The sequence below is a fragment of the Furipterus horrens genome, unplaced genomic scaffold (assembly GCF_987537825.1).
Source record: "Furipterus horrens unplaced genomic scaffold, mFurHor1.1.pri manual_scaffold_6, whole genome shotgun sequence".
Lineage (NCBI taxonomy): Eukaryota > Metazoa > Chordata > Mammalia > Chiroptera > Furipteridae > Furipterus > Furipterus horrens.
The window spans coordinates 103,211,185-103,236,559 of record NW_028327176.1 but is presented as its reverse complement, the minus strand read 5'-3'; the positions used below and the strand labels follow the sequence as shown (position 1 = coordinate 103,236,559).

At 35.0% G+C, this 25,375-nt stretch overlaps 1 protein-coding gene across 2 annotated transcripts in view; it reads right to left on the bottom strand.

Moving 5' to 3' along the window:
• The window catches only part of TFAP2D (transcription factor AP-2 delta), a 59,355-nt gene that overhangs the window by 3,235 nt on the left and 30,745 nt on the right, over positions 1 to 25,375 (bottom strand). For both annotated transcript variants that reach the window (XM_090280476.1, XM_090280474.1), the window contains 2 exons: positions 22,731 to 22,872; positions 15,564 to 15,677 (listed from right to left, as the gene is read on the bottom strand). In XM_090280476.1, the coding sequence (XP_090136602.1) occupies positions 15,564 to 15,677; positions 22,731 to 22,872 (256 nt within the window). The remainder of the gene's footprint in view (positions 1 to 15,563; positions 15,678 to 22,730; positions 22,873 to 25,375) is intronic.

Sequence of the window (25,375 nt, the reverse complement as noted above, 5' to 3'; positions counted from 1 at the left end):
AAGTACAAAGTAGATAGGTCTGTATAAATGCTTGAATTCTCCATGTCCAGAAAAGTTGTCATTATAATGAAAGATTCTTAAGTTGGTATCCTTTTTGGCTGTTGGCCTTTCTTGCTTCTAAAATATGTATCTGCTCATTAGCAGCTTGCATTGTCATCTTTGCCCTGCATTGAGAACCACATGTACCAAGTCTTCACATTGGCTCTGACCTAGTCATTTTCTGATTTGGAGGAAGTTATGTAACCTTGTAAGATGATAATGGTCTAACTAGAACATCTGCAAGGTTCTTTCCAACTCTAAGCTTCAATTCATCATTATTAATGCTTATGGTGCTTTTCTTAAAATGCAGGACATGAGCAGAAGGTGATGGAAGTTGAAAGACCACTGAGGTTAACAGAGAAGTCAAAAGTTGATTGTGGAATATTCAACATAAGAAAAGTAACTACTTGAACTGTTATCTTTCAACATTAAAAACATTATGTAAATTTTGCTAGTTTCCTTAATTTTACATTACCTGCACATCAAAAAATATGCATGGTACACTTCATAGGATGATTCTAAATGCAAAGGATAGCCTCTGTTCTAGCAGTTTTCAGTGAAGTTTCTGAGTCCAAATAATTAAAGTAATCTAATATTTATAGAATAGCACAGAAAAAAGTATAAAATCACAAATGATTAAAAAATTTCTGGGAATATCATGACATTTTGTTAGCCCCAACCACTCCAGAAAGACAGGTGTATATCTTCCTCTTAGTGACGTACAGAGAGGAAAAAAAGAATAATATAGAATATACAGAAAAACAGAAGAAAAACAAAACTGATAATGCTGACTTTCAGTCCTAGACAGAAAATAAACAAGGTTATCTGTCAAGTAACATACTATAGTCAAGTCTCCAGTCTTTAATGACAAAGACTGCTTTTGATTTTAGAAAATATTAGCTTTTAACTATAGACTTAATATTTAAGTTATACTTGGAATTTGCATATATTTTCAAAAGATTAAGAGAGTAGTTCATAAGCAAATATTTCCTAAACAGTAGCCATGATGATTTGAAGTAGGTAGTCAAAATCTAGAAATTCTAAATTCAAATTCATATAAAAATTTATCCTCAATGAGACAAGTGAAAAACATAACTAGCAATGTGTCATCTTCATGACACATTGAAAAAAGTTTTGCTGAATAATGGCAGAGCATACAAATGTTGTATCTGATTTCTTAACACATCTTGCATTTCCCAGGTCTCCTTTCTTCATCCTTTGTAATCATGTGTTCTATTGTTTTACTTCTAAAAGGCTTGTTTCAGGCTTATGTCCTCTCCATCCCCAAACTTATGACGCTCATTCTCAGTTGGGTACCTTTGTTTGTCCTCTCTCATTTTTTTGCCCAAAGTCCACTCACCCTTCAAAACTCCTTGGATGATCTTGGAAAAAAAAAAAAGGAGTTAGTTTCCAGATCCCTTGATCAAAATATTGAAAAATATGTGCTCCTGTCAAAGTGATAAGAAGACTTTAAATAGAATTCTGATGAGAAAGGAGTAACATTCCTCCAAAAATGTGAAATAAGCAGAGAGAAGACAATGGGAAGAAAATAGACTCATGAAGGTAAGAACTCAGTCATCAAAGTGAGGAAGAGGATGGGTGCCTTACAGCATACGTCACCATCAAAGTTCACCAAATTTTAATATAAGTGGCAAATAAGAAGCTATGTATCTAAAAATTTGTGGTTTGGGCTCTTACTATAAACTGGTAATCACAATTGTAGTCTAATCTTAAAAAAATACAAAGAGTGTTAAAACAAACCACAACCCAAAGCAAAAACAAGACTGAGGTGGGCACTACTGTCATCTACACCCTACCTGACCTTGTCTGCTGCCAACATTTGGATAACAGTCACCTCCAGGAGGCAGCAGCCTCAGGGACAAGGGATAAGGACTTCAATGTGTGGAATCATTTGCGTTTACAAAGGCTCAAGTTTCCTTGGTTCCCTTTGGCAGTCTCTGATGCCCAAGCCAGTAGGCTTTAAAGTTCTGTTTCAAGAGTGAGGAAAAGGAATAATGAAGGGATAAGCCCAAGGTTTTGGGGGAGATAGTGCTATGTTTGCATATGAAAGATTAAATGGTAATTAGGATGGTTTGCTTTCTTAAAACTGTCAATAGTATAATTGAGTTGAAATTCTTTTAAAGTGTAGAAAATGCCAATTTCAGGATAAAGAAAACACAGGAATGTGTTTCAGAAACATTGGCGGTGTTAGGTAATCTTTGAAAAATCATGGGACATGAGAGAGGAAGTAATGAGATGGAACAGGGAAACATGCCTACATAACCAAAGCAGGGGAAAAAGAGATAGATTTGAGAAACCCTGGGTTTTTAAATTATGATTAATCGGTCCCTTAACAAACTTCTTATAATGAGGTATTTGTAAAATCAGGTTTATTTAGTTTAAATACTTACTCTTTTTTGGTATATAGTTCACTGACTATCTACAAACTCAAGAGTCATGTAATCACCACCACTATCCAAAAAGTATTCTTGTGCTTCTTTACAGAATTCACTCTCCCTAACCCCAGCTACTGAGAATCAATGCTCTAATTTCTAACCTTAGAGTTTTTACTTTTTCCCATAAATGTCATCTAAAGTGAATCATAAAGTCAATAGAATTTTCTGACTCCCTCTTTTCACTTCACATAATAATTTTGAGGTCCATCCATGTTGTTGTATTTATCCATAGATTCTTTTTACTGCTGTGTTACAGTAAAGGAATTTATCACAATTTGTTCATGAAATAAGTTATTACAAATCTGAAATGCTAATATTTAAAAACATGGAGGTGATCACTAAAATGCTGCCTGGTTCCATAAGGAACCCAATAAAGTAACTGTATTAATTTTTCTATAAAAGTGTTATTAAAGCAATAACAATGCAACTTACTATAGAATTTTAGCAAGGCATCTGACAAATTCTCTCAAAATACTACGTGATAAGTTGGGGGGTGGGGGAGAGATGGCAGCAGAGTAAGGAAGAGTCACAGCTGGTTGGAGAATGAAACCCAAAGTGTGGACTTAAGGGCAGTTGTCAACCTTGAAGGACATCTCCAGTGGATCACTGCAACACTCTCTCATTAATTCCACTCTGCTCAACACGTTAATTGACAATGTGGTTGAAGGCATCATGGATTTGTAACTTAATGGCTGGCATTAAAATAGAGAGGAAAATTCCTGCTTTGGATAGCAGAACCAACGTGCAGAAATACCTTAATGTGGTAAAAAGCTTAGTTGGTGGGCCAAAATCAATGATGTGAAATTTAGGGGAGATTAAGGAAAACATATCCACTTGTAGTACACTGAGAGAGATCTGACTGAAGAATAATTCTTAGGAAAATGTCTTGCCAAATCAGTAAGTCTAAACTAAAGAAGCAAGGGTCAAAATTTGAGGTTTGGATCCTAGCTAGTCAGGCTTAGTAGCTATATTTACTTTGAACTCTTCTTTCTGTCTCTAACTAGATTCCAGCTCATTGATTTCATTTTCCCATTACTAATTTCACACTGAAGAACAGGAAGGTTCTGACAATTGACTGTGAGCAATATAATCACCTGCTGAGAAAATCTAGACTGCTATTGTTATGGCACCTGATGTTAGAGAAAATGTAACTTATATTTAACAATCATCTTCTTAACTTTATTCATGATTTTAAAAACTTATTTTGCTAGCCCTCCCAATTAACATTCTCTAGAGCATCTTTCTGCAACATAAACCATCTCTTCAAGTAGACTGAGTTCAGGAAGGTAGCTGCTATTTGCTCACCCAGAGGTGAAGCTCTATTACAAAATGGGGGGGGGGGGTCTCCAAAAATTCCCAGAACCTGAGGGTTGGGGGATGGGAAAAAGGGAACAGTTTTTAAGATGCCTTTGCATGACTATGGCTAGTAGCTAGTGTCTCAGTTATACAAATGGTTTGGTTCTTCCAAGGCCCCAAGAAGATGGGAGGGGTTTTGACCATAGGATGGTGCGAAAAGAGCACACAGAGCCTGCACAAGTTTCTGCGAATGGTCAGAACTGGTTACCATGCCCACTGCATCACAGGATATAGTCAGGGGTTTAAAAATAGGTGGCAACCATTTTAGAGAGGAGGAGAGGAGATCCACGAGGTTCACAAGGAGAGCAGAAAAGAACTCCATGCAGTTTTGAAAGGGAGAATACCATGTGACTTTGAAAGGGCAAAGCACATGTTTTCCTGGGCTGTTATATGGAGGCTGATGACATCGTACCCCAGATCCTGCAGGAGAGAGCTGACAGATAAAGAATGGGGAACTTATGGGAATGTTTTTGGCTTATAATAGCCTTTTGAGGAGCAAGGGAAGTGCTGGGTCCCGTGGGAGAACAGGGCTCTGAGCTGAAGTGCTCACTGCCCTCCCCAGGTTGGAATATTGTAAATAAAGTCCTGTTTTCCTCAACACTAGTTGTTGGGTTTTACACCAAGGTGCTATGTGAAAGAACCCCCTTTCTCTCTGTAAGAGCTCTACTTTATGACTTCCCTAAGTGTTGGGGTATGTTCACATTTCAGCAATTGAGGCGACACCCCAGGGTAGAGCACCTTTTCTGGAAAGATGGTGTGTGTATGTGTGTGTGTGCATGTGAGCACACCTGCGAACTAATACAATTTTTGTCTTTTTATAAGGTGGCTTCCTAACCTCTTCTTGACCAATGGGCTTGACAAATAAATTCTGATACAGACTTTAACTTTTAAAAGGAAAATATATTGCAACAGTTCAAACTGTATTATCAGTTGGATTAAAATTGAAGAAATCAAGACTCAGAAATGAAAAGGTAATAGAGGATGAAAGAGAAGAGACTATTTGAAAGATAATAAATTATAATTCTTCTTTTTCCAGTGTAGTTTTGTTAGTCAGATGTTAGTAACACCCCATCTTTAACTCAGTGTTTATACTTATAATCTATAGTCACGTGCCACAAAATGATGTTCCAATCAATGAAAGACAACATATGCAAAAGTCCTACACCATCTATGTTTCTGTAAGTACATTCTATGATGTTTGCCCAGTGAGGAAATTGCCTAAGGATGCATTTCTCAGAAAGTATCCCAATCATTAAGGGACACATGACTGCACTTGACATTAATGATAAAGACTATCAAGAAACTTCCATACAATAAAAATTTCACAAACTTTTCTTCACACCTTGTGATCCTTGGTTAGAGGCATTTTTTTTCTTGGAGCCAAGGCTTTATGTGTTTATCTTTAAAATCTCAAAACCTTCATTGCTTGTTTGAGATGGAAGTTATAGGATTCTGAATGTACAATCTACTAAAGGGAAAGGAGCTATTTTACTTTCCTTAATCTGAGTAAATATGGCTTACATTTCATTAGCTTTGTTTTTGTTGTATACTAGAGAAATGTTACAAAGCTGTCCCATATTGCTGTAATTGCCCTTCAGAATGCTTTATCATTAACTGATTTGTCTAAACTAATTTAAATTAAACTGCTAAAGCAATTTTCTAAAACATAGCCTAATGCAAACTCCTATAGAATCTTCCCCTGGATTCTTTTTATCTTGGCAAGAGTTGGGCCTGGGTCCCATCATATTCTTTCTATCTTCTAAGTAAACATTGATTTAATATGTATTGAAAAGGAAATAAAAACCTCATTAGTATTTGTCACTGAAGACTGGGTTACTCCGTTGTGTCTGACAACTGTGGATGGATTTTCCTAGCTTTTATTTTTTGTTATACAAAAAGCTGGAAGTAATAGATACTATTATGTTACAAACTAGAAGACTGAAAATCAAGAGAGAAAACAGCTGGCTATTGTCATCATTTAGGTAATTAGAGTAAAAGCAAATTTTATTTTGTCAAATTTCAACTTTTTACCTGGACAATATTTGACAAGCAAACTTCTCTTCCTCCATTTGTTTTTGTATGTATAAAGGTTGAAATAGTTTGGGCTATTATTCCTATTATTTTGTTATGTTGCATTATTCCAATGGGTGTTTGCTATCGTATATCTTTGATTTTCTGAATTGCATACAGATGCCACTGTCATCAACTTCAGTTTTATTTTTTGGCCTCAGGCAGGCACACAAGCAGCAAGATTTAAAGGAAAGACAAGCGTCCTTTTCCTTTCCTGCTGGATTATTCAGCTACTGCAGGCTTAGGTCCAAATATAGCCCCGGGCTCAGTCTCTATCCCCCGCTATAGTTTTTGGTGGCAGCCAGAAAAATGCCTTCTTGCACTCCTTAGACCAGCGGTGAGGGCAGGAGGCTGGGAAACAGACCCTGGAGAACACCAGCAAAGGATTGTGGGGCTTCTTTACAAAACCTTACTTCTTTTCAGAGCTCTGAGGATGAGGCCCTTCATCTCTCTGAAGCAGCACAACCCCTGAATATAGGCCATGGAGAGAGACCTCACCCTGAGGAGAGTAGCTGGGTCCTCTCTTTCTAGAACTTGACAGTGTCTATCCTTTGCAGCCTAACTGTTGGAGGAAATAGAGGAAAAGGGAAACTGGCTGATTGTACTTATTTTCTACATAGATTATATTATCCCATGGTCCCAAGTGATTTGAAAATGGAGTTTAAGTAAGGTGCATATTTAAGGTATATAGTTCTTTGGTGGCTAGAAATCATTGAATTTAGTCATTAGCAAGGCCCTCACAGCCCACTCACAAATGTTCTGTGGTTCCTTCAGTGGTATGGTTCTCAACCCTAAATATAGATGAGAAACACCTGGGAAGCTTAGTTAAAAAAATACCAATGTGGGTCCCACCGCAAAGACCCTGCTTTGATGGTTTGAGATGGGTTCTAAAACAGTTTAAATGCAGGTAGGGAGTTGGATGTGTTCCCTTAGGGCCAGGAAATAATACCTAACTACCATGTCTGCTATCCTTTTTGGGAAAAGAAGGATGATGAATTTCTTCAGCATTTCCCCCAAGAACTTCTACAGAACTTCAGATCTATGGAATGTTAATAATTATTCTAAGGGGAAAAAAATTTCTGTGATCAAGTTTTGAAAACATAAGACTAAATATTCCTTCCATTCAAAAATGGTTCCATTCAAAAGGTCCTGGAAGCCTTTGACATGCTAATGTGCACTGACAGACTTCAAGAGGAGTATAACAGTCAGAGTTTCTTGATCCAAGAAATACTTGATCATGAGACTAGGGTGCATCTCATGGGACTAGTGCTTTATGAAATGCACTTTGGAGTTATGTGTTTATGACTGTGTTGAATCTCTACCAGATTGGGAGATGTGTTTTCTCTTTACCCCGCTAATGTCACATTCTTCCTGCTCTTCTCAGCTACTAACCCTTAGTTCCCCAAGTGGAATGGGTCCTTGGGATTCCATTTTACTTCAGTCCAGCTCATTAGACAAGGAGGCTAAGGATACAATCATTGCACACACATTAGGAGAGACCAAAGTTAATCACATCCAAGTCAACCTTTTGAAGATAAAGGCATTTTTTTTTTTTTGACATTTGTATCCTTTTTCTTTTCCACATTGGGGATAGAGCTTTTGGGGAGAAATAAACAAGTTCCTTACATTTCTCCCTATTAGACCATTCATATTTTCTATAGTATAGGGGACTTGAGACACTAATCTTAGGACTCTCGTGTTTTTAGCTAACTTTTACTCAACTGTTGACTTTTTTAAATAAATGAGTGGCTAAAACATAAAGAGAAGAAATGAGATTATATGGAAATGCAACAAAAATAAAGATTTAAAGTGGAGCAGTAAACTGACAATGGCGTAAAACCTCCCTGGGCTAGAGGAGCTTTAGAAAGCATCCAGCTTAGCTGCCTCCACTTACAGATGCGCCTGCAGAGCCTGGGCTGGTGAGGTGCCCGCTCGAAACCCACACTTCCAGCTAGTGACCAAGGGAAGACTGAGCTAGGCCCCCGACATCTGTCCAGAGTGGTTTCCACAATCTCATGCTTCTTCCCTATGACTCTTCCCCAAGCTATGGTTCAAAAAAAACAAGTTATTTAAATAAAGACTTATCTAAATTCTTCCCTAATGTATGCATTCCCCAAAATCAGTTAGTCACACATAATTATTGTGGGCCATGTTTACAACTTGTTATAGAAACAGTTGTGCCCTGATGGGTGTGGCTCAATAGCTTAGGTGTTGTCCCAAAAACCAAAAGGTCACTGGTTCAATCCCAAATAAGGGCACATGCCTGGGTTGCAGGCCAGGTCCCTGGTTGGGGGCATGTGACAGGCAGCCATTTGGGTGGGTGTATTAACATTTATGATTCTCTCCCTTTTTCTCCCTCCCTTCCCCTCTCTCTAAAAATAAATAAATAAAATCTTAAAAAAACAAACAAACAGCTGCTTCTGGTCCATTTTATTTGAGTTACTAACCCCTTACATGCTGAACCTAAAAATCCATTAAAATGTCATCAAATGATCTGCTTTTATTTATGTATCTCCTGCAGCATTTGTTATTGTGAAGTACAATAACTATTGGCAACTGATTTAATTCTCTAACTAACTCCCTACTTAATATTAAATGAATGTAAGCATGTGATGTAGATTCATACAAGAAGTGCATCATGGTTCCATTTGTCTGTTAAGGAAGTGAAAACTATTGCCTGTTTTATTTTTAGTAGACATTGTTGCTAGTGAAAGTTTTACTTCAAAGAAGACTTTTCTTCTCTGTAAATACCAACGTTCCTTGCTTACTTAACTGGCGAATAAGACCTAATGAGTATGTTGGGTTTTTGTACCTGAAAACTCACTTTTGGAGTTTAAGTTTTAAAGTTTAGTTTCAACCTTACGTAAAGGAGCTGAAGTTTGGAAAACATAGGATTCTTTTTTTCTTCACAATTTAGGCTCACTATTTCCACTATTCTTAAAGAAAATGGGTTTAGATGTCCCCTTGCCCTGGACAGAATATCCTGAAGGAGGCTTAATAATTTTATTTCTTAAAATGCTATCTTAGTTGTGTAATTTATTTCATGATGTTTTCTTTTGGGATTGGAGAGTTAAGTAAAATTTCTTCATTTTGCTTCTGGCACTGAAAAATAGTTTTGCAAGACTAACAAATTCATCCACTGCAGATGACCTTCCCTGCCACTTTCCATCTGAAGTGGGGGCGAGGGGAACTATGCACACTGTAGGCTTTTTAGAGAAGAGCAGACATGCTCACATTTAAGTAAAAAGAAATATCCTCTCTTCAGCATGTTGCCAAGCACATAGCACTCAGATGACGCTAGCTGAGTTGACTGAAATGCATGACATATGTGAAATGCTAAAGGAAATAGGTATGAATAGCCCAGGAAAACTCGAAACGTGGGAGAGCTGTCCTTAGAAATTGGGAGGAAAACAGGATTGAAGTGACTCTGTAAAGTCCCCAAGGAGGGGGACTTTAGGGAGATGGATGTCGCCTCATTGGAAAAAAAAGGCATTTCTAATAGAGTTGTCGGAGATAGTAGAAACACCGAGGTAAGAAAAGAGTGGTCTATCACTGAACATTTTCAAGCCTGGAGTGGGTGGCAACTTGACAGGGATGTGGAACAGAATATCTAAATATTGGAGGGGAGTGGGAAATGTAAAGGAGCTTTTAAAAGTGAGAATGAATGAAAAAAATTAATCACCAGCAGGCACACAGTTATCTGGGAATGCCTATACATTTCTTATTTTCAGTAGTAGGAGTATCTATTTGTAAGGTGTGATACCAGCACACTTTTTGACTCAAATAGGAGAAGTAAGCACACGTTGATCATTTCACTTCTCCAGCCTGTGGCCTTGGGGCATGAATTCGTGGAGGATTCATCTAAGACCTAATACAGATAGCACCATAATATACTCTTATTAACATGTGTTTATTGGGCATATACAATGTGCTAAGCACTGTGGATATAAAAATGAAAGCCTTTACTGGTTGCTCCAAGTAATTCTCTATTATAAAATCTGTCTCCTTTAAGTCTTTGGAGTGTAACTGTGTTCTACATTAGAACTTTCTAAAGAACGAGGCATTCCTTTAGTTGTCTTTGCAGCACCTGACTTTAGCACATTAAAATATTAGAAACAATAAAATTTCAGGCTCCCAAGTGAGTGTTGAGAAAGAAAACTTCCTCATTTTCCTATTAGGTTGTTCTCTCTGAACTGAGTATTAAAGATAGTCTAACTTCCTCCAGTTATTCACGTTACCAGATGCTTGACTTCAGATTCAATGAGATTCTGAGAACATAAGAGGCAAAGAAATGAAAAGTGAAGATTTCCTGGGATCTTGAAAAGGAGAATTTCTAACATTTCAGAAAAGTAGGGCTCTGGGTTACCATTTCAGCTAAGTCTGTTCTGTCCACGGAACCCCATGCCACCTTTGTCTAATTACAGTCACCATTCCTGGAAATTGTAGCTACGAGGTCTCCCGCAGATTTCCGTCAATTTTCTCCCCCCTTCCAGGAGAAGTTGTGGTGTCTGCTGTGTTCTCTACAGCAAGACTCATTTAGTATGGTACCCAGTGAAGTATAAATAATTAATAAAGCTGCCTCTGGTCATTTTGATGGAAACAGCAGCCTTCCCGGCTGTGAATTGTGAGGAGGGTCACCACACGCGGTGTTCCAGAGCACTCTCATACCTCAACTACTACAGAGAATGGGAAGTAGTTATCCACGCTCTACCAGGCCAGATCATTCCCTAATTTTACCCAGATGAATACAATCTGCTAAAAGTAAGCCACAGTTCTTAAGGTGCCCTACCAGCCATCCTGTGAGGTATAATTCAAGTGCTCTGCACTGGGAAGGAGATTTTGACTAAGTAAAATAGTGGCTCAAGCTGATGTTACTAATTAGAGTATCCTCTATGCCCACCCAATCATACTCTCCTTCTTTCTCAGCCAGCACTCAGCAAAAACTGGGTAATCGGATTCTGTCATTGGACTGTTTTCAAAGGTAGATGTGATATGCTTCCTTTCTAACTAATTTTTCTCTTGAGCTTGTGCTTCTATCAAAATTAAAGTTACCACTCTCACTACGAAATTATGAAAGTGGCATACCCTATGCTAACACTGTTACCCAAATTATTAGCAGAATAAGAAATGTAGAGTCTCTTTAATACATTGATGTACAAGACAAAACTCCAGAATTCTCAGTGTCACTTTAAAAATGAATTAGGGGCTGGTGGGGGGGAGCAATTGGGGAAAATGTGGGACAACTGTAATAGAAAAACAATAAAAATAAATGTAAAAAAGAATTAGAATGCTTTTTCTTCAAAACAAACAAAAAAAGAAGTGCTAATAGCCTAGGAATATCCTAGGACCGTGGTTCTTAAAGTTGACTAAGTATCAGAATCAACTTCAGATCTGCAAATAACAGACGACTGAGTGCAGCCCTAGAACAGTCGAATCAGGTCTTTACAAGGGTACTGCAGGTCCTAAGATTTTTAAAATGCTCCAAGAGAGAGTTTAATGTGAAGCCAGGTTTAAGGGCTACACTTGTAAAGTGTGGAGTCTCAAGGTCAGGCAACGAACTGAATTTTACAGTCTTATTAAGATAATCTATTGAGGCTACTTTTAATAAATGCACAGTAAAAACAAAAAATGCACACATTTAAATTCAGTCTACGTTAGGAGACTTCAATCTGAGTTTTAGCTGGCAATGTTTAATCCATATTTAAACTTTTTGTTTAAAAGAATATACAAGCAGTTCCTTGAATAACAGTAGGTCCTTGAATAACAGTTTTGTTATAATGCTGATGAGATGCCTTAAAAACTTAACTCTTGTTTGTATTAATTAGCTTATGGCAAAATTGTTTTCATTATCCACCGTTTTGCTTAAAGTTGCTGAACCTATGGGTGATGTTAGGTAAGATCTTAATGCAATTTAAGACATGCAAAAGAATGAAATTGGACACATCTTGCACCATATATAAAAATTAACTCAAAAGGATCAAAGACCTAACTATAAGACCTAAAATGTAACACTCTTAGAGGATAACATAGTAGGCCAAAAACCTCATGACAATGAATTTGGCAAGAATTTCCTGGATATGACACAGAAAAAATAGGCAACAAAAGTAGAAATAGGCAAATTGGATTATATGAAAAACATCTGTGCATCAAAGGACACAATCAACAGAATAAAAAGGCAACCTACAGAACGGGAGAAGACATTTACAAATCACATGTCTAATATGAGGTTAATGCCCAGACTATATAAAGAACTCATAAAACTCAACAACAAAAAAGCAAACAAGCAGATTTAAAAAAAGGCAATGGACATTTCTCCAAAGATGACACAGAAATGGCCAACAAGCATTAAAAAAGATGCTTAACATCACTAATCATTAGGGAAATGCAAACCAAAACCATAATGGAGTATCATCTCCCACTAATTAGGATAGTTACTACTAAAAAAAAAAAAAAAAAAAAAAAGTAAATAACAAGTGATGGCCAGGATATGGAGGAATTAAGTAAAATCCTGGACACTATTGGTGAGAATATAAAATGGTGCACCCATTATGAAAAACAGTATGGCAGTTTCTTAAATAGAGTTACAATACGACATAGTCTACTTCTGGGTATATATTCAAAAGAATTGAAAGTAGAATCTTAAAGAGACATTTGCACACCCATGTGCATAGCAGCACTATTCACAATAACCAAGAGGTGGAAGCAACCCAAGTGTCCCTTGGTGGATGAATGGCTAAGTAGAATGTCACATATATATCAATGGAATATTATTCAGTCTTAGAAGGAAGAAAATTTAACACATGCTACAACATAGATGAACCTTAAGGATGTTATGCTAAGTGAAATAAACCAGTGACAAAAAGACAAGTACTGTATGATTCTACTTATATGAAACATCTAAAAAGTAGCCAAATTCATAAACACAGAAAGTCAAATGGTCATTGCCAGGGGCTGGAGAAAGTGAGGAATGGGAAGTTGTTATTTCATGGTTATACAGTAGCCCCTCTCTATATCGCGGTTCACTTATCATGGCCTCACTGTATCGCGGGATTTTTAAAAATATTATATTTAATTATTTATCACGTGCTGTATACATATGTTGTTAAAGTTATGTAGGTTTAAGAGTATAGAATATGTTTAAGAACGTAAGTAGTATTTATAAAAGTGGAAAAGGTTAATAAGGGAGTGGGAAAGGTTAATAATGGAGTGGGAAAGGCTAATAAGGGACTGGGAACAGTTTATAAGTGTGTGGGAAGGGTTTATAAAGCCTTAAAATATATATAAATACTAAAATAAATGTAAGATTCCTACTTCATGGATTTTCACCTATCACAGGATAGGGGGTGCATTTAGAACGTAAAACCCAGGATAAGTGAGGGAATATTGTAGTTTAGATGGTAAATTTTATGTTATGTGGGTTTTTTTACCATAATTTAAAAATATATAATTTAGGAAATTTGCTATAAAATGAGTTTTGGTTAAGTGACATCTACCATCATACTGCCTCCCACTGTAAAATCAAAAGATTTCATCTACACAAATAATCTGGCATGTGGTTAAAAATAAATGAAAAATCAGACAAATATTAAAAGAGCATAATAAATGGGATTCATAACTTTTTGATAACAAAATACTCAACATATAAGTAACACCAAAATTTTATAGATCATACTTTTATAAGTAGATACACTATATAGTGTTAAGTGATTTAAGTTGTGGTTATGAGTTTCAAAAATTATAATTGAGAATATGCAGCCATAGGTAATCTTGAGAGTTTTACAACCTGAAATATGATCTCTCTCTTCCTCTGTCTTTCTTTTTTTGAACTGAGAATTAGAGGGGCAATTTACCATATATTTTGTTCTTCAGGGGACACCAGACTGCCCTGTTACCATATCCTGCATGGGAATGTCAATTATTGAATATAAAACCCATTTGGGAAACATTCAGTTTAAGTTAGAAGCAAAAGTTTTCTTTAAAGAGTTCTGTAGCATCGAGTTGGAAAATGACTAAAGTATCAACACATTAGCAGATTGTAGCTATACTGAGCAAACAAATGATTTGGCTCTTTATTTCACACTGTAGCTGACATCTGATTTACATGTTTATGCTGTGTTTTAGTTTGAACTCTCTGTCTGATGAAGGCTATAGCATCTATAATTGGAAATAACTTATAGACATGATGTAGACTTCCAATTCTCTTTATTTGAACAGTAAGTTCCTCCTTAGAATAAATTTTTGACTTAAGCCTCCTCAAATCCAGAATTGAATTTGTATAAAATTATTAAGTTCTGACTTAAAGATTTGTAAAAATTATAGATGTTTTTAGTATGCATACAAATAAAAATATGTGTACAGATACGATAGTGGAACAATCTATACATTTTAACTTGGATCAATGGTGGAGTAAACATACATCATTTATAGGAATTCTTACTTTATATTTGTTTTCTCATTTTAGCTCACTACCACCATATAATGGAGAAGTTTTTATTTCAATTACAGCTAAGAAAAGAGAGGCTTGGAAAGAGTCTATAGGTTACCCCAAACAATCCAGCTCAGATGTGTAAGGGTCTAAATTTGAAGATGGTTATATTAACTCCAAAGTCTTTTTCTCTATACATCTAGGCATTATATTTTCTTCCAGTTTTAGGACACTCATCTCCACTAACCCAATTGAGTCAGAGGGGAAAAGTCCTGTGAATGTTTTGTGCATTTTTGGAAGAGATAGCCTAAGTTTAGTCTTCAGAGATGTGTCTATTACATTTTGAAGAGCCTTGTAATATTATAGAAAATAAAATATTCTATTTAAAGATCTCCGATGTTGAGGATAAAATTCCAACTTATTTAAGTACCCATTCTTTATTAAAATGGAGTATTCCCCTCAACAGCATCAAAATCATTGAAAAGTATTAAAAACATTTTAAAATTTAATGTATATAACTCTTTCCTTAGAATTTTTAAACTAAATGATACTAATTAAAAGAGAATAAACACTTTTGTATTGGTGAGAAATATCCTGTTGGCATAGTTCTAAATTGGAATGAACCTGAATAGTTACATGTTCTTTTCTACATTGCATCCAGGGCATAAGATAACCAGGAAAAAATATTCTATTCTTTTCCAAGCCCTCTCAAAAATAAAATTCAAAATGCGCTGTTCATAATACATTCCAGGTCCTTTAAGTATGTTTGTGCAGACTAACTTAAGAACCATTTGCAGTTTCTAGTTATGAAGAAATTATACTCCTGAAAAATCAGTCTATAACATCCCATTAATTTTGTTGTATCATATGTTCATTCAAAAATTAAACCAATCAAGATTTTTAAAAACTGTTTAAAAGATTTCAGACTCCTGAACCAAAAGTATGATTATTTAAATAATAAAGTCCACTCTCAAAGTCATAAGTTCTTGATAATCACACAAAGATATTAAATCTTATCTAAAGTGATTCATGCATTATTTATTTTTATTATTTTATCTTAGATGCTTGGAATTGCAAAAACTTCAGTCAGTGACCATATAAATATATGTCATATCTCTAAATGGAATTGTGATAGGAATCCAAAAATGTATGGGTTAGTAAAGACAGTTTTCAAAATATAAAAAGAGAGTTCAAACCAATGAGAAAACCAGTCTTACCTGAAATGTGTTAAGTGTCTCTGGATGTCCAGGTCTAGAATTGGAGTGGGTCTGGAAGATCCCAGTGGTGATCTATCTTGGCTCAAGAGGTCTTGGAATTCTTTACAAATTTGTCTAAAATAAAAGATTCAAAGTGGAAATTGAACTCTTTAAATGGGGCTTTAATTTCATCCCATGGTATTTTATTAAAGGTTTGTTTTCCCATTGAAAGAGCGCTAGATAAAATTTCATAAGGCAACCTGCGAAGTTCCATTCACAACATAGAGATGAGGTGCACAACAGCCACTTTTCTCTAAGCATAGCACTATCATAAACTTTTCCAGTGAGTGAGAGTCCAGGGGCACTGATAAAACCAAGGTTAATTGTAAAATAAATATTCATAGATTAACCTAAAGATAAGGAAAATTCTATATAAAAAGATCACAATTAATAATTTTTTTAAATTAAAATGTGATGTTGAGGTGATATCATACCTATAAGAAAGCTCAAATCAAGTTACAGGCATCTTTCAGAGCCATGATTCAAGTTAACTTTGGAAAATTCTTTTTTTCCAATATTTCATTATAATTGAAACTCTTGTGGACTAAATTAGTATCTTAATATTTGATGTAGATATTACTTATGTGAATGTATTCCACCAGCCTCACAAAAATGGTTGTCATGCTCCATGTAAGAGCATTTTCTTGTTGCTTTTCTTTAAATGATTACGATTTCTGATCATTGGTTTCAGTTTTAACTGACATATTACCATGTATAATGTATAACAGTGAAGTCTTTCTTTGTCTTAAGTAGTCCAAATGATATAATTCTAAAGAAGGAAGACATAACGAAACAATTTTTCAAACAACAAAACACTAGATTAATACAGTAGCTAAAGGGTTAAGTAAAGAACACCCCAGGAATTGCTCAAAATAATTTATCTTCTAAAGTGAAGCCACTCTATAGTCAAGGGATAATATGGATTTATAATGGGCATTCACAAAAATGTAGACATGTAGCCCTGACTATAATTATCAATATAGCCAAGGAAAAGTATAGAAGGATCAATTTATTTCAAGTGAATGTCATTCCATGGACCCAGCCACTGATTCCTCTCCAAAGCACTTATGTCATTAACAAATAACTACTAAAAAATGACAACATGCATTGAAACACAAATAACTTATCACTGAGTTAAAAATCTATGGAGTCTTATTTATTATTAGGTGCTTAAAATTTATTGAAATCTTCCCAAGATCATTTGTGATTTTTCCCTTTTTTATTGAATTTATTGGGGTGATACTGGTTAACAAAATTATACAGATTTCAGGTGCACAATTCCACAATTCATCATCTGCATACTGTATTGTGTGTCCACCATCCCAAGTCAAGTCTCCTTCCATCATTATTTATCCCTCCTATACTCTTCTCCACTTCCTCCCACCCCCTCCCCACTGCAATCACCACACTATTCTCTGTGAATTTTTCCCTTTTTTTTTTTGGCTCAGTCCCTCCATACCCCTTGACCCAGCCCTCTAAATGCCTCCGACCCTTGACACTGTCAGCCTGCCCTCTATGTGAGTCTGTCTGTATTTTGCTTGTTAGTTCATTTTGTTCACTAGAGTCCACATATGAGTGAAATCATATGGTACGCATTTTGTTTTTATTTGTTTATTTATTTTATTTTTAGAGAGAGGGGAAAGGAGAAAGAGAGGGAGAGAAACATCACTGTGTGGTTGCCTCTCACGTGCCCCCAAATGGGGACCTGAAGTGCAACCTAGTCATGTGCCCTGACTGGGAATCGAACCAGCGACACTTAGCTCGCAGGCTGACACTCAATCCACTAAGCCACAGCAGCCAGGGCTGCATTTTGTAATTTTTTAAATGAATAATGACCCTCAGGTTTATTGCCAGTGTTCAAATATTGCTTCAATTCACAGAATTTGCCTTATTCATTTTGAACACAGTTGAAAGTAAAGAGAATCATGGGGATAGGAAAAACAAATGAACAGGGATAAGTACTTATCTGCTCTAAAGCCATTGGAATCCTCCATATCCCCCTGCTAATGTTTGATTGAGTCTCTGAGATACAGCATCTAAATGTGTACTTTCCACAACGACATGTGTGTACTTTAATTGAGTATATTTGATATGAACTCACTTTTTCTGTTCTAAGTTAGACCAGTAATCTGACTTTCAGGTATATAACCCATTTTTAATAGATGAATAGCAACTAAGCTAAGTGTCTGATAGCATCAAATGACAATATTTGTGGGCATCATTATCTGTTGTGCTTTGTATTATTTAATAGTTGGCTATATTATCTTTGCTTTTAGTTAATGTCTAACTAAATTTTTAAATACAGATTGATGTTATCATTTTTCAGACTATCAGAATGAATTACTGTCTGGAAGGCCATCAATGTGATCCATTAGTACAAAGTTTCTTAAAGATGAGTTTTAAAATTTTCTACCAAATTAAAATATATTTAGAAAACTAAAAGGAAGGTTAAAACATTGTCTTAGTTCTTGTGTTATATTAAGGAAATTATTTGGATATTTGAGTAAACTAATTTATATGTTAGCAAATCAACTTCCTTACTGTATAAGTAATACAGTAAGTTACAATGAACTTAAAGTTCATGAAGAAACAAGGAAAAAGCTAATTGTGGGAAAATTTAACTTATGCTAAGCAATTCAACTACACCACACATAAGCTGTATCAAGAGAAGTTTCAGAATTCTCAGTCTTTGATATTTGATTCTGCTGCTTAACTCACTGGCTTAGGGACAGCTTCTAGACTTAAAAACAGATGACAAATCTGTAGATATCCCTTAGGCAATTATCATTATCATTTCATTATGACACAAAGTTATTATTTTCATGCTTAGTTTAATTCTTATTTAAAATTTTATTTAGGAAGCTACAATAAGAAATATTCTTGTTTCTTCAAACAAAATGTCATATTATGAATTATGTAACACAAGATGATCTTCGATGAATCATAAATTCTAACTTTATCACTTACATCATTGTCCTTAAGGACATAATTTTTAGCCGATGCCTGAATTTAAAGTTCTACGTTTCTCCTTTTGATGATTAATGGGTATAGTAACACTCAGTTAAAACTTGCTAACTATCCTGCTTTACCTTTATGTAGTTTAGATGCTAATCATATTTAGTTCTAAATTTAATGAAGATGTTTAAATGTTTCCATAAATCAAATAAATGTTTGTCTGGTACATTTTAGATTTTAAAAGTTGCCTATCTATTCTCATAGCAAATTACACCAAAGTATTTGGTTAATCAACAAAGCACCAGCAATAAAAAGGAATTAGGAGGCTAATGATACTTAATCAATGGGCTTTCATACAATGATATAGTTGGTAATATAATTAAATACAACTGAATCTGTTATTCCCAGAGATAAGAAGGAAATATATAAATCAATATGCTGATTCAGATCAGCAATTGGGTATCTCATACAAAGAATTTTGAACATTGTACATATTTTTGACATAATTATTAGAGCCTTGTGAATCAAGGTGAGCTGTGAGGATGTAATGAATATTTATGTAGGCTACTTAATTTCAGCTCTGATTGTTTTAATTGAAAATAGCCAATGCTTTACCACTGGAAAATTAGAAACCACTTAAAGCACATGTTGGATCCATTGGTAAGTTTCAGAAAAGGTATGTTACTCCTACACATCCCTTACTTTATCTATTTATATTGATGACCACTGGTATTGTGTATGTTTACTATAACTGCATAGTCTCTGGTTCTTAATTCTTACTTCACATCATTTCATAAGAAGATGGAATGAGTATAAATAACCAAAAAGACAAAAAATGTTATGAATGCTATCTCCTGATCTCTACATATTTATGGCCTATATACTTCATGTAAAATGAAGTCATTGAAAGTAGTGAACTCAACTTTTGCTTGATATTTAATGGCCTGCAAATGTTCAGCTATGGGCAGAAGAATCAAAGAAAATTATATGTTCTTACAATATTTTATTAAATCAAAGGTCAAAATGTCACCTGAAATAATATACATGACTTAAATCTTAGGTAAAAGGAAAATACAACTCCCTAGTTGAGTCTTCTAAACTAAAATAAATGTTCTCAGCATAACTTGGATAAATATGGAAGTATTTCTCCTACTTTCATCAAGTTCTTGTAATATTTACTTCTGTGAAAACAAAACCTCAGCATCAGTTTGAATACACTGAGTTCCAAATACATAAACAGAGTGATGGAAGCTCCCCCAAAATGGACTCATGTTTGAATGTTAACAGTGGCTGTCATGGTAGCGGTGACTAGTTATATAACCATTCCTGGGGGAAGGAGGTCCAAAAGAAGGATTTTTCTAGTTGAGGGGTGAAAGCCTTATAGTATGTACAATGAAACCATAACCAAGTGATTTTGAGGTAGAAAATATGAAGGTTATTTTCTCTTGGGTAATTTGTATTTCGGGATAACAGCATCATTCAGCTGTATCACCTGAGTATGTATATTGGGAAATCCATATGATCCTGCCAGCTAGAATTATATTATGTTTTGAGAACATGTGGTGGATACTACCTAATTTCCAGCACTGTGTACTTCTCTTGATCTATAGTGAATCTTTATATTCTCCTGAGATTATATGAAGGATCCCAACTAACTACATGTACTTTCAGTTCCTTCTGAAGAAACTGAAATATGACTGATAAACACCCCTTTGGAAAAGAAACAAAATAGTAATGGACACTACCCCTCTGATGGAAGATAAACATGCATGAAGTCCAGTTTTAGGTCTTTCCACTAGCAACTGTTCAGCGCAAAGTTTATCACCAAATTTTAAATCCAGATGTTGCACCTGCCTTAAAATTTTCTTTCTCTAACTCTTGATCTTCATTCTTCCTGCTATTCCTTTCCCCTTTCTCTTCTTGTTTTGTCTTGTTTTTTTCCTCCTCTCTCTTAGCCACTGCCTTTTATTTACTTTTTCTTTGGGGCAAGATAAGAGAATTTCTGGTACTCTCAGAAGAGAAATGCATAAATATATTATAAACCCATTCAGTCATAGCCATAAGCAGCACAAACCCAAAATGAAGGACTCAAGGGTCTTGGGCAAACCTGTTAGGTAGGAGGTGTCCCATAAAAACCTTTAAATTCAAAAAGAACTTATGCACCCCTAAGGTCATTGCAGCTCTGTTTACAATAGCGAAGTGCTGGAAACAGCCTAAGTGCCCATCAGTAAATGAGTGGATCAAAAAACTATAGAACATTTACACAATGGAATACTATGCAGCAGAAAGAAAGAAGGAACTCCTACCATTTGTGGCAACATGGATGGAACTAGAGAGAATTATGCCCAGCAAAATAAGTCGGGCAATGAAAGAAAAATACCATATGATATCACCTAACACAGGAAACTAATGAACAACACAAACAAATGAGCAAAATTGAACCAGAGGCATGTAAACAAAGAGCAGACTAACAGTGACCAGTGGGGAGGTGAGAGGGGGAAAAGGGGGATAAGAAGGGGAAGGGTCTAGTTGAGGAACTAATATAAATAACCCATCAACATGGACTACAGGATGGGGATTGACTGTGGGTAAAGGGGGAGCGGGGTGGGGGGAACAATGGGGGGAAAATGGGACAACTGTAATAGAAAAACAATAAATAAATTAAAAACATTTTTTAAAAAGCAAGTAAACACACTATTAAACCAGAAAATTTTGCTAAATCTTATAAAAGTCACTGGTCTCTAATTTGAAGAATTTCCTCATGACATAAAATAAAATAGCAACTATCACCCCTGCCCCCTACCCATGCCCAAACGAGTGACTCCTACAGTTTTCCGATATTAAGATATAATGGTTTTGCTGTTGTTTGAACTTGTAAGTATTCTATAATATTGACCAATTAGTACTTTGAGTTGTGTTTTGAGTATTATTTCAAAGTATTATATTATGCATAGGTTCCAAATAGTCAGAAAAACTAAATTATCAAATGAAATATGTATTTTGGAAGAGTTTAGTAAAAAAGTATAAAAATAAAAATTCCAAAAAATAAAAAACAACCCCTTAAATTCATAGAAAGGCCTGTGTTATACTGGAAGTTGGTGGAAGAAGGACTATGTACTTCTGGTTTTATGCATTTTTAGTCAATTTAAGTTCTAGCCAATGTCTTGTAAAGTCATTTTTACATCACTTTATAAGAAGCGGTGTTTCTAACATTATCTACCTTATGCTTTCTCTTTAAAAGTTTTCCCAGGTAAGAAACTAACTTGTAAATTATAATTTAACCACCTGAAACTATTAGTTCTAAATTATCAATGGCCTATGTGTAGCAATAATTTACTTTAATAAAGAGAAGAGAACAAGAATTAGCTACTACCTGAAAGATTTTTCTCTAAAAATCTGAATATGACTTGCAGCAGTACTTACTGTTCTGCTGGGTTTTCATGGAGTAAATGGTAGTTCTTTTATTAATTATCAAAGAACTTTCAAGTTTGAGGAAATTTAAAGTCATCTTATGCAAGCTTCCCTTTTCCTACACTATTTCTCTCATTATTTTAATTCACATTTTAATTGGACTTTTACCACATTTTGGAAACATTCTCATTCATTATACCTTTTGTTTTTTGACAATATCACCATAGGAGATGGGATGATCCATGGATTATTTACTTCATTATACACCAGATAAAGGCACCAATGGCCATCCTTGGTCCCAGAGCTGTCCCTACTACCTCTCATGCTCTTAGGTCCTCAACTTTTTCACATTTTCCAAATACTCCCAGTGTTTTAAGATCTTTGTCCTCACTTATTAAGGCACAATGAGTGATTTATACTAAATTGCATAGGAACCAGAGGCATATTTGCCTGGAATCCACATTTCCTAGACATGTTTTCTCCTACATATTCCTGCATATTCTGGAGAGGTTTTCTAAGAGCTTTCATCTGTGTCAAATATTACCCCAGCATGAATCAAGGGCAGTGTGTAAATCTTGCTATGGGCACCTGAAGAATGGGGAAGGTCCTTGTTTAATACCTCTAGCTCCTGGTGTGTGAGACCCCGGCCCCTTACGCCCATACCTTGTATTAGAGAATGGATGCTTTCTGACTGTTCCTCTCAACAAAGAAAATGGAAACACAGACGATAAAAGCACACAAAGGCTTCCCCATTTGGCTTACTTGGTTGCTAGGATCATCTTTTTTCTTGCTGTCTGTTCTTTCTGTTCCATATGTTGTCTGGCAAGATGTTCTCCTACGGCTTTGGCGGGAAACTCTGTTTCACAAGTGTAGCCAAAATCCCGAGCCAAGTGTAAAGCCTCCCCTGTTGGCAGACAATAAAATTCAGTTTCTCAGTAATGACCAAACTCAATGAGAGTAATAACTTATATTTTCAAGTCTTATTCCTGGCTGTGGTCAGATGGGTCATTTTTCCTATTCATTCTAAACAATCCAAGGGAAAGAACTTTGCGGGTGGAATGGGGTAAGATGAGGAGAAACTGAGAAACAGAAGCTCCTTACCAAAAGGGGTATGTGGAAAATCAAGGGAAAAACCCAGAACCACAGTCTAGGAGTTTTAACTCCCTTCAAGGCTTTGACCATTAGACCAGATGGACAGCTGAGATTCTATACATGAATGCTCTTGAGAAAGAACTCCATGAGTATGCCACTTTGTTGCTGCTCAACCTACAGCCTATTCTCAGTGTATCTGGAATATTTAGATATCTTTTCCATGAGACTTATCAAAATATTGGCAAAGGGTCCAAATAATTTCTTTTTAAGTTGGAACACTTTGGAAAGTGAGCTAAGTGAATTATTATCAATTTTGTATCATTACATTGCTAAAGAGAGTGTATTGCATAATTAGAGTAATAGCATTACAGTATCAAGCTTTAGGGTAAGCTTCAGTGCCTTTTAGCACTAGGAACAATGCATCTTAAATACATTGTAAAATAGATGATACTTCTTAAGTTCAATAACTGTGGTTCTTTCACAATCTTAAACCCAAGTAAATTTTTAAGAAATGGAGTAAAAATGGTTTATTGGTAAAGATTTGGTGATGGGTTTTGATCTGGAAAACAACAGTATTTTTAAGGCTCAATCAAGCCAACTCTTACTCAACCATTAAAAAATTTAAGAGGCAAGCTTTCACTGCATATATACAGAGCACTTACTTTGTTCAAGGTACAGTGCTAGGTAGAAGTAATGGGGGATATAAAAGAACACCAAAGATCATCCTTGTTTCTTGGAAGGTGACAATTATACCAATACCAGTAGCTTCAATAACAATAAACACAAAAATACCTTAGTAGCAATTCGTAATTTATACTGCACTGATAGAAACATTATCTATAATTGGTGCATGTTTATTGACATATGTTGACATTATATATAATACAAGCCATTGTGTTACAAATGTCAAATGCATGTTAGAGATAAAATGCTTCACATAAGTTCAAAGGATAAGAAGGTGGAAATCAAGAAGAGGTGATCCTACAGCCCCAAGGTTAATCAAATTTTGTCATGACAAAAATTTAAAATATCAGACTTAATGACTAAATCATATGATGTTTGTTTGATGATTAGCCAAAGTAACAGTCTAAGATGTAATGGATTTGATCCTGCTTTATACTTATAGAATAACAGAGTAGTGGATGATTTAATACCAGGAAGAAGTAAACCATTACTAAAGAGGTGGAAAAGTTTAGAGTTGTACAAAATGAATCTACAAAATAGGTCAGTTAATATTCACGTTGGGAAACTCACATTTATAAAAAAAAAAAAGAACAAAGAAAATTACCAATGATAAAAAATAGGAAAAAAATTTAGGATAATATAGAGCCTGAGGAACTATAATCTTAAAAGTAATTTTATCTTAAATTATTTTTAGATACCTAGCCTTTCTTACCACTAAAAATCCTGAGGGGAATAAAAGGTAAATTAATTCATAAGGATTTTTTCAAACATTTTAATTATAAAAAATTTCAAACATATAGCAAAGTTGAAAGATTTTGACAGTAAATTCCCACATGTCCACCCTTAATGTTATACTAAATTTGCTTTATAACATATCTGTTCATCTTTCTTCTATTAATCCATCAATCCATATTATTTCTGATGCATTTCAGAGTAAATTATAAACTTCATATACATCTCCCTAAAGACTTCGGCATTATCTAATTAAATAGGTTTAATATTTGTTTATAGTTTTTCCCTAAATGCTTTATCTCAGAATTTTTCCTTGATGTATATTAAGAAGAAGGAACAAGACTAAAAACTCTTTAATGATGGTCTATTTGTATGATTTGTACCTACTGAGTAAATAGAAGCTGGTGGGGCCCTTGCCCTTGTTTATTTGACAGAAAAGTATATTTATATGTAGATATTAATTAATATCCTGATTTGAAGTAATGTGTACAAATATTATACAAGAATTAAAATTAGACTCTTGTATTCATGCAAGTGTGTTTAATTTTTATTTATGTTACTAATAGAAATTAATATTGTCATTTTTTTTTTTATCCATTCACTGAGTCTTTAAAAACTTTTTTTTTTTGATTCCTGAAATGTGAGGAGTCCTGTTCTAGTCCATGGAAGAGTCTAGTTTTATATATAAAGATTATAATGAGGTAAACATATTAGATCAGATCATGTTTGGTGAACTATCCCATCATGATCCTCTGACCCTCCGTGCTCTACTTCAATGCACTGAAGGTCTTTAGTTAAGATTTTATATTCATGTGGCAGAAAACATCATTGTTTTTCCTCCATTTTAAATAGGAAGGTCACATAACTAAATGGAAAGGATATCTGTAATTATTAGTCAG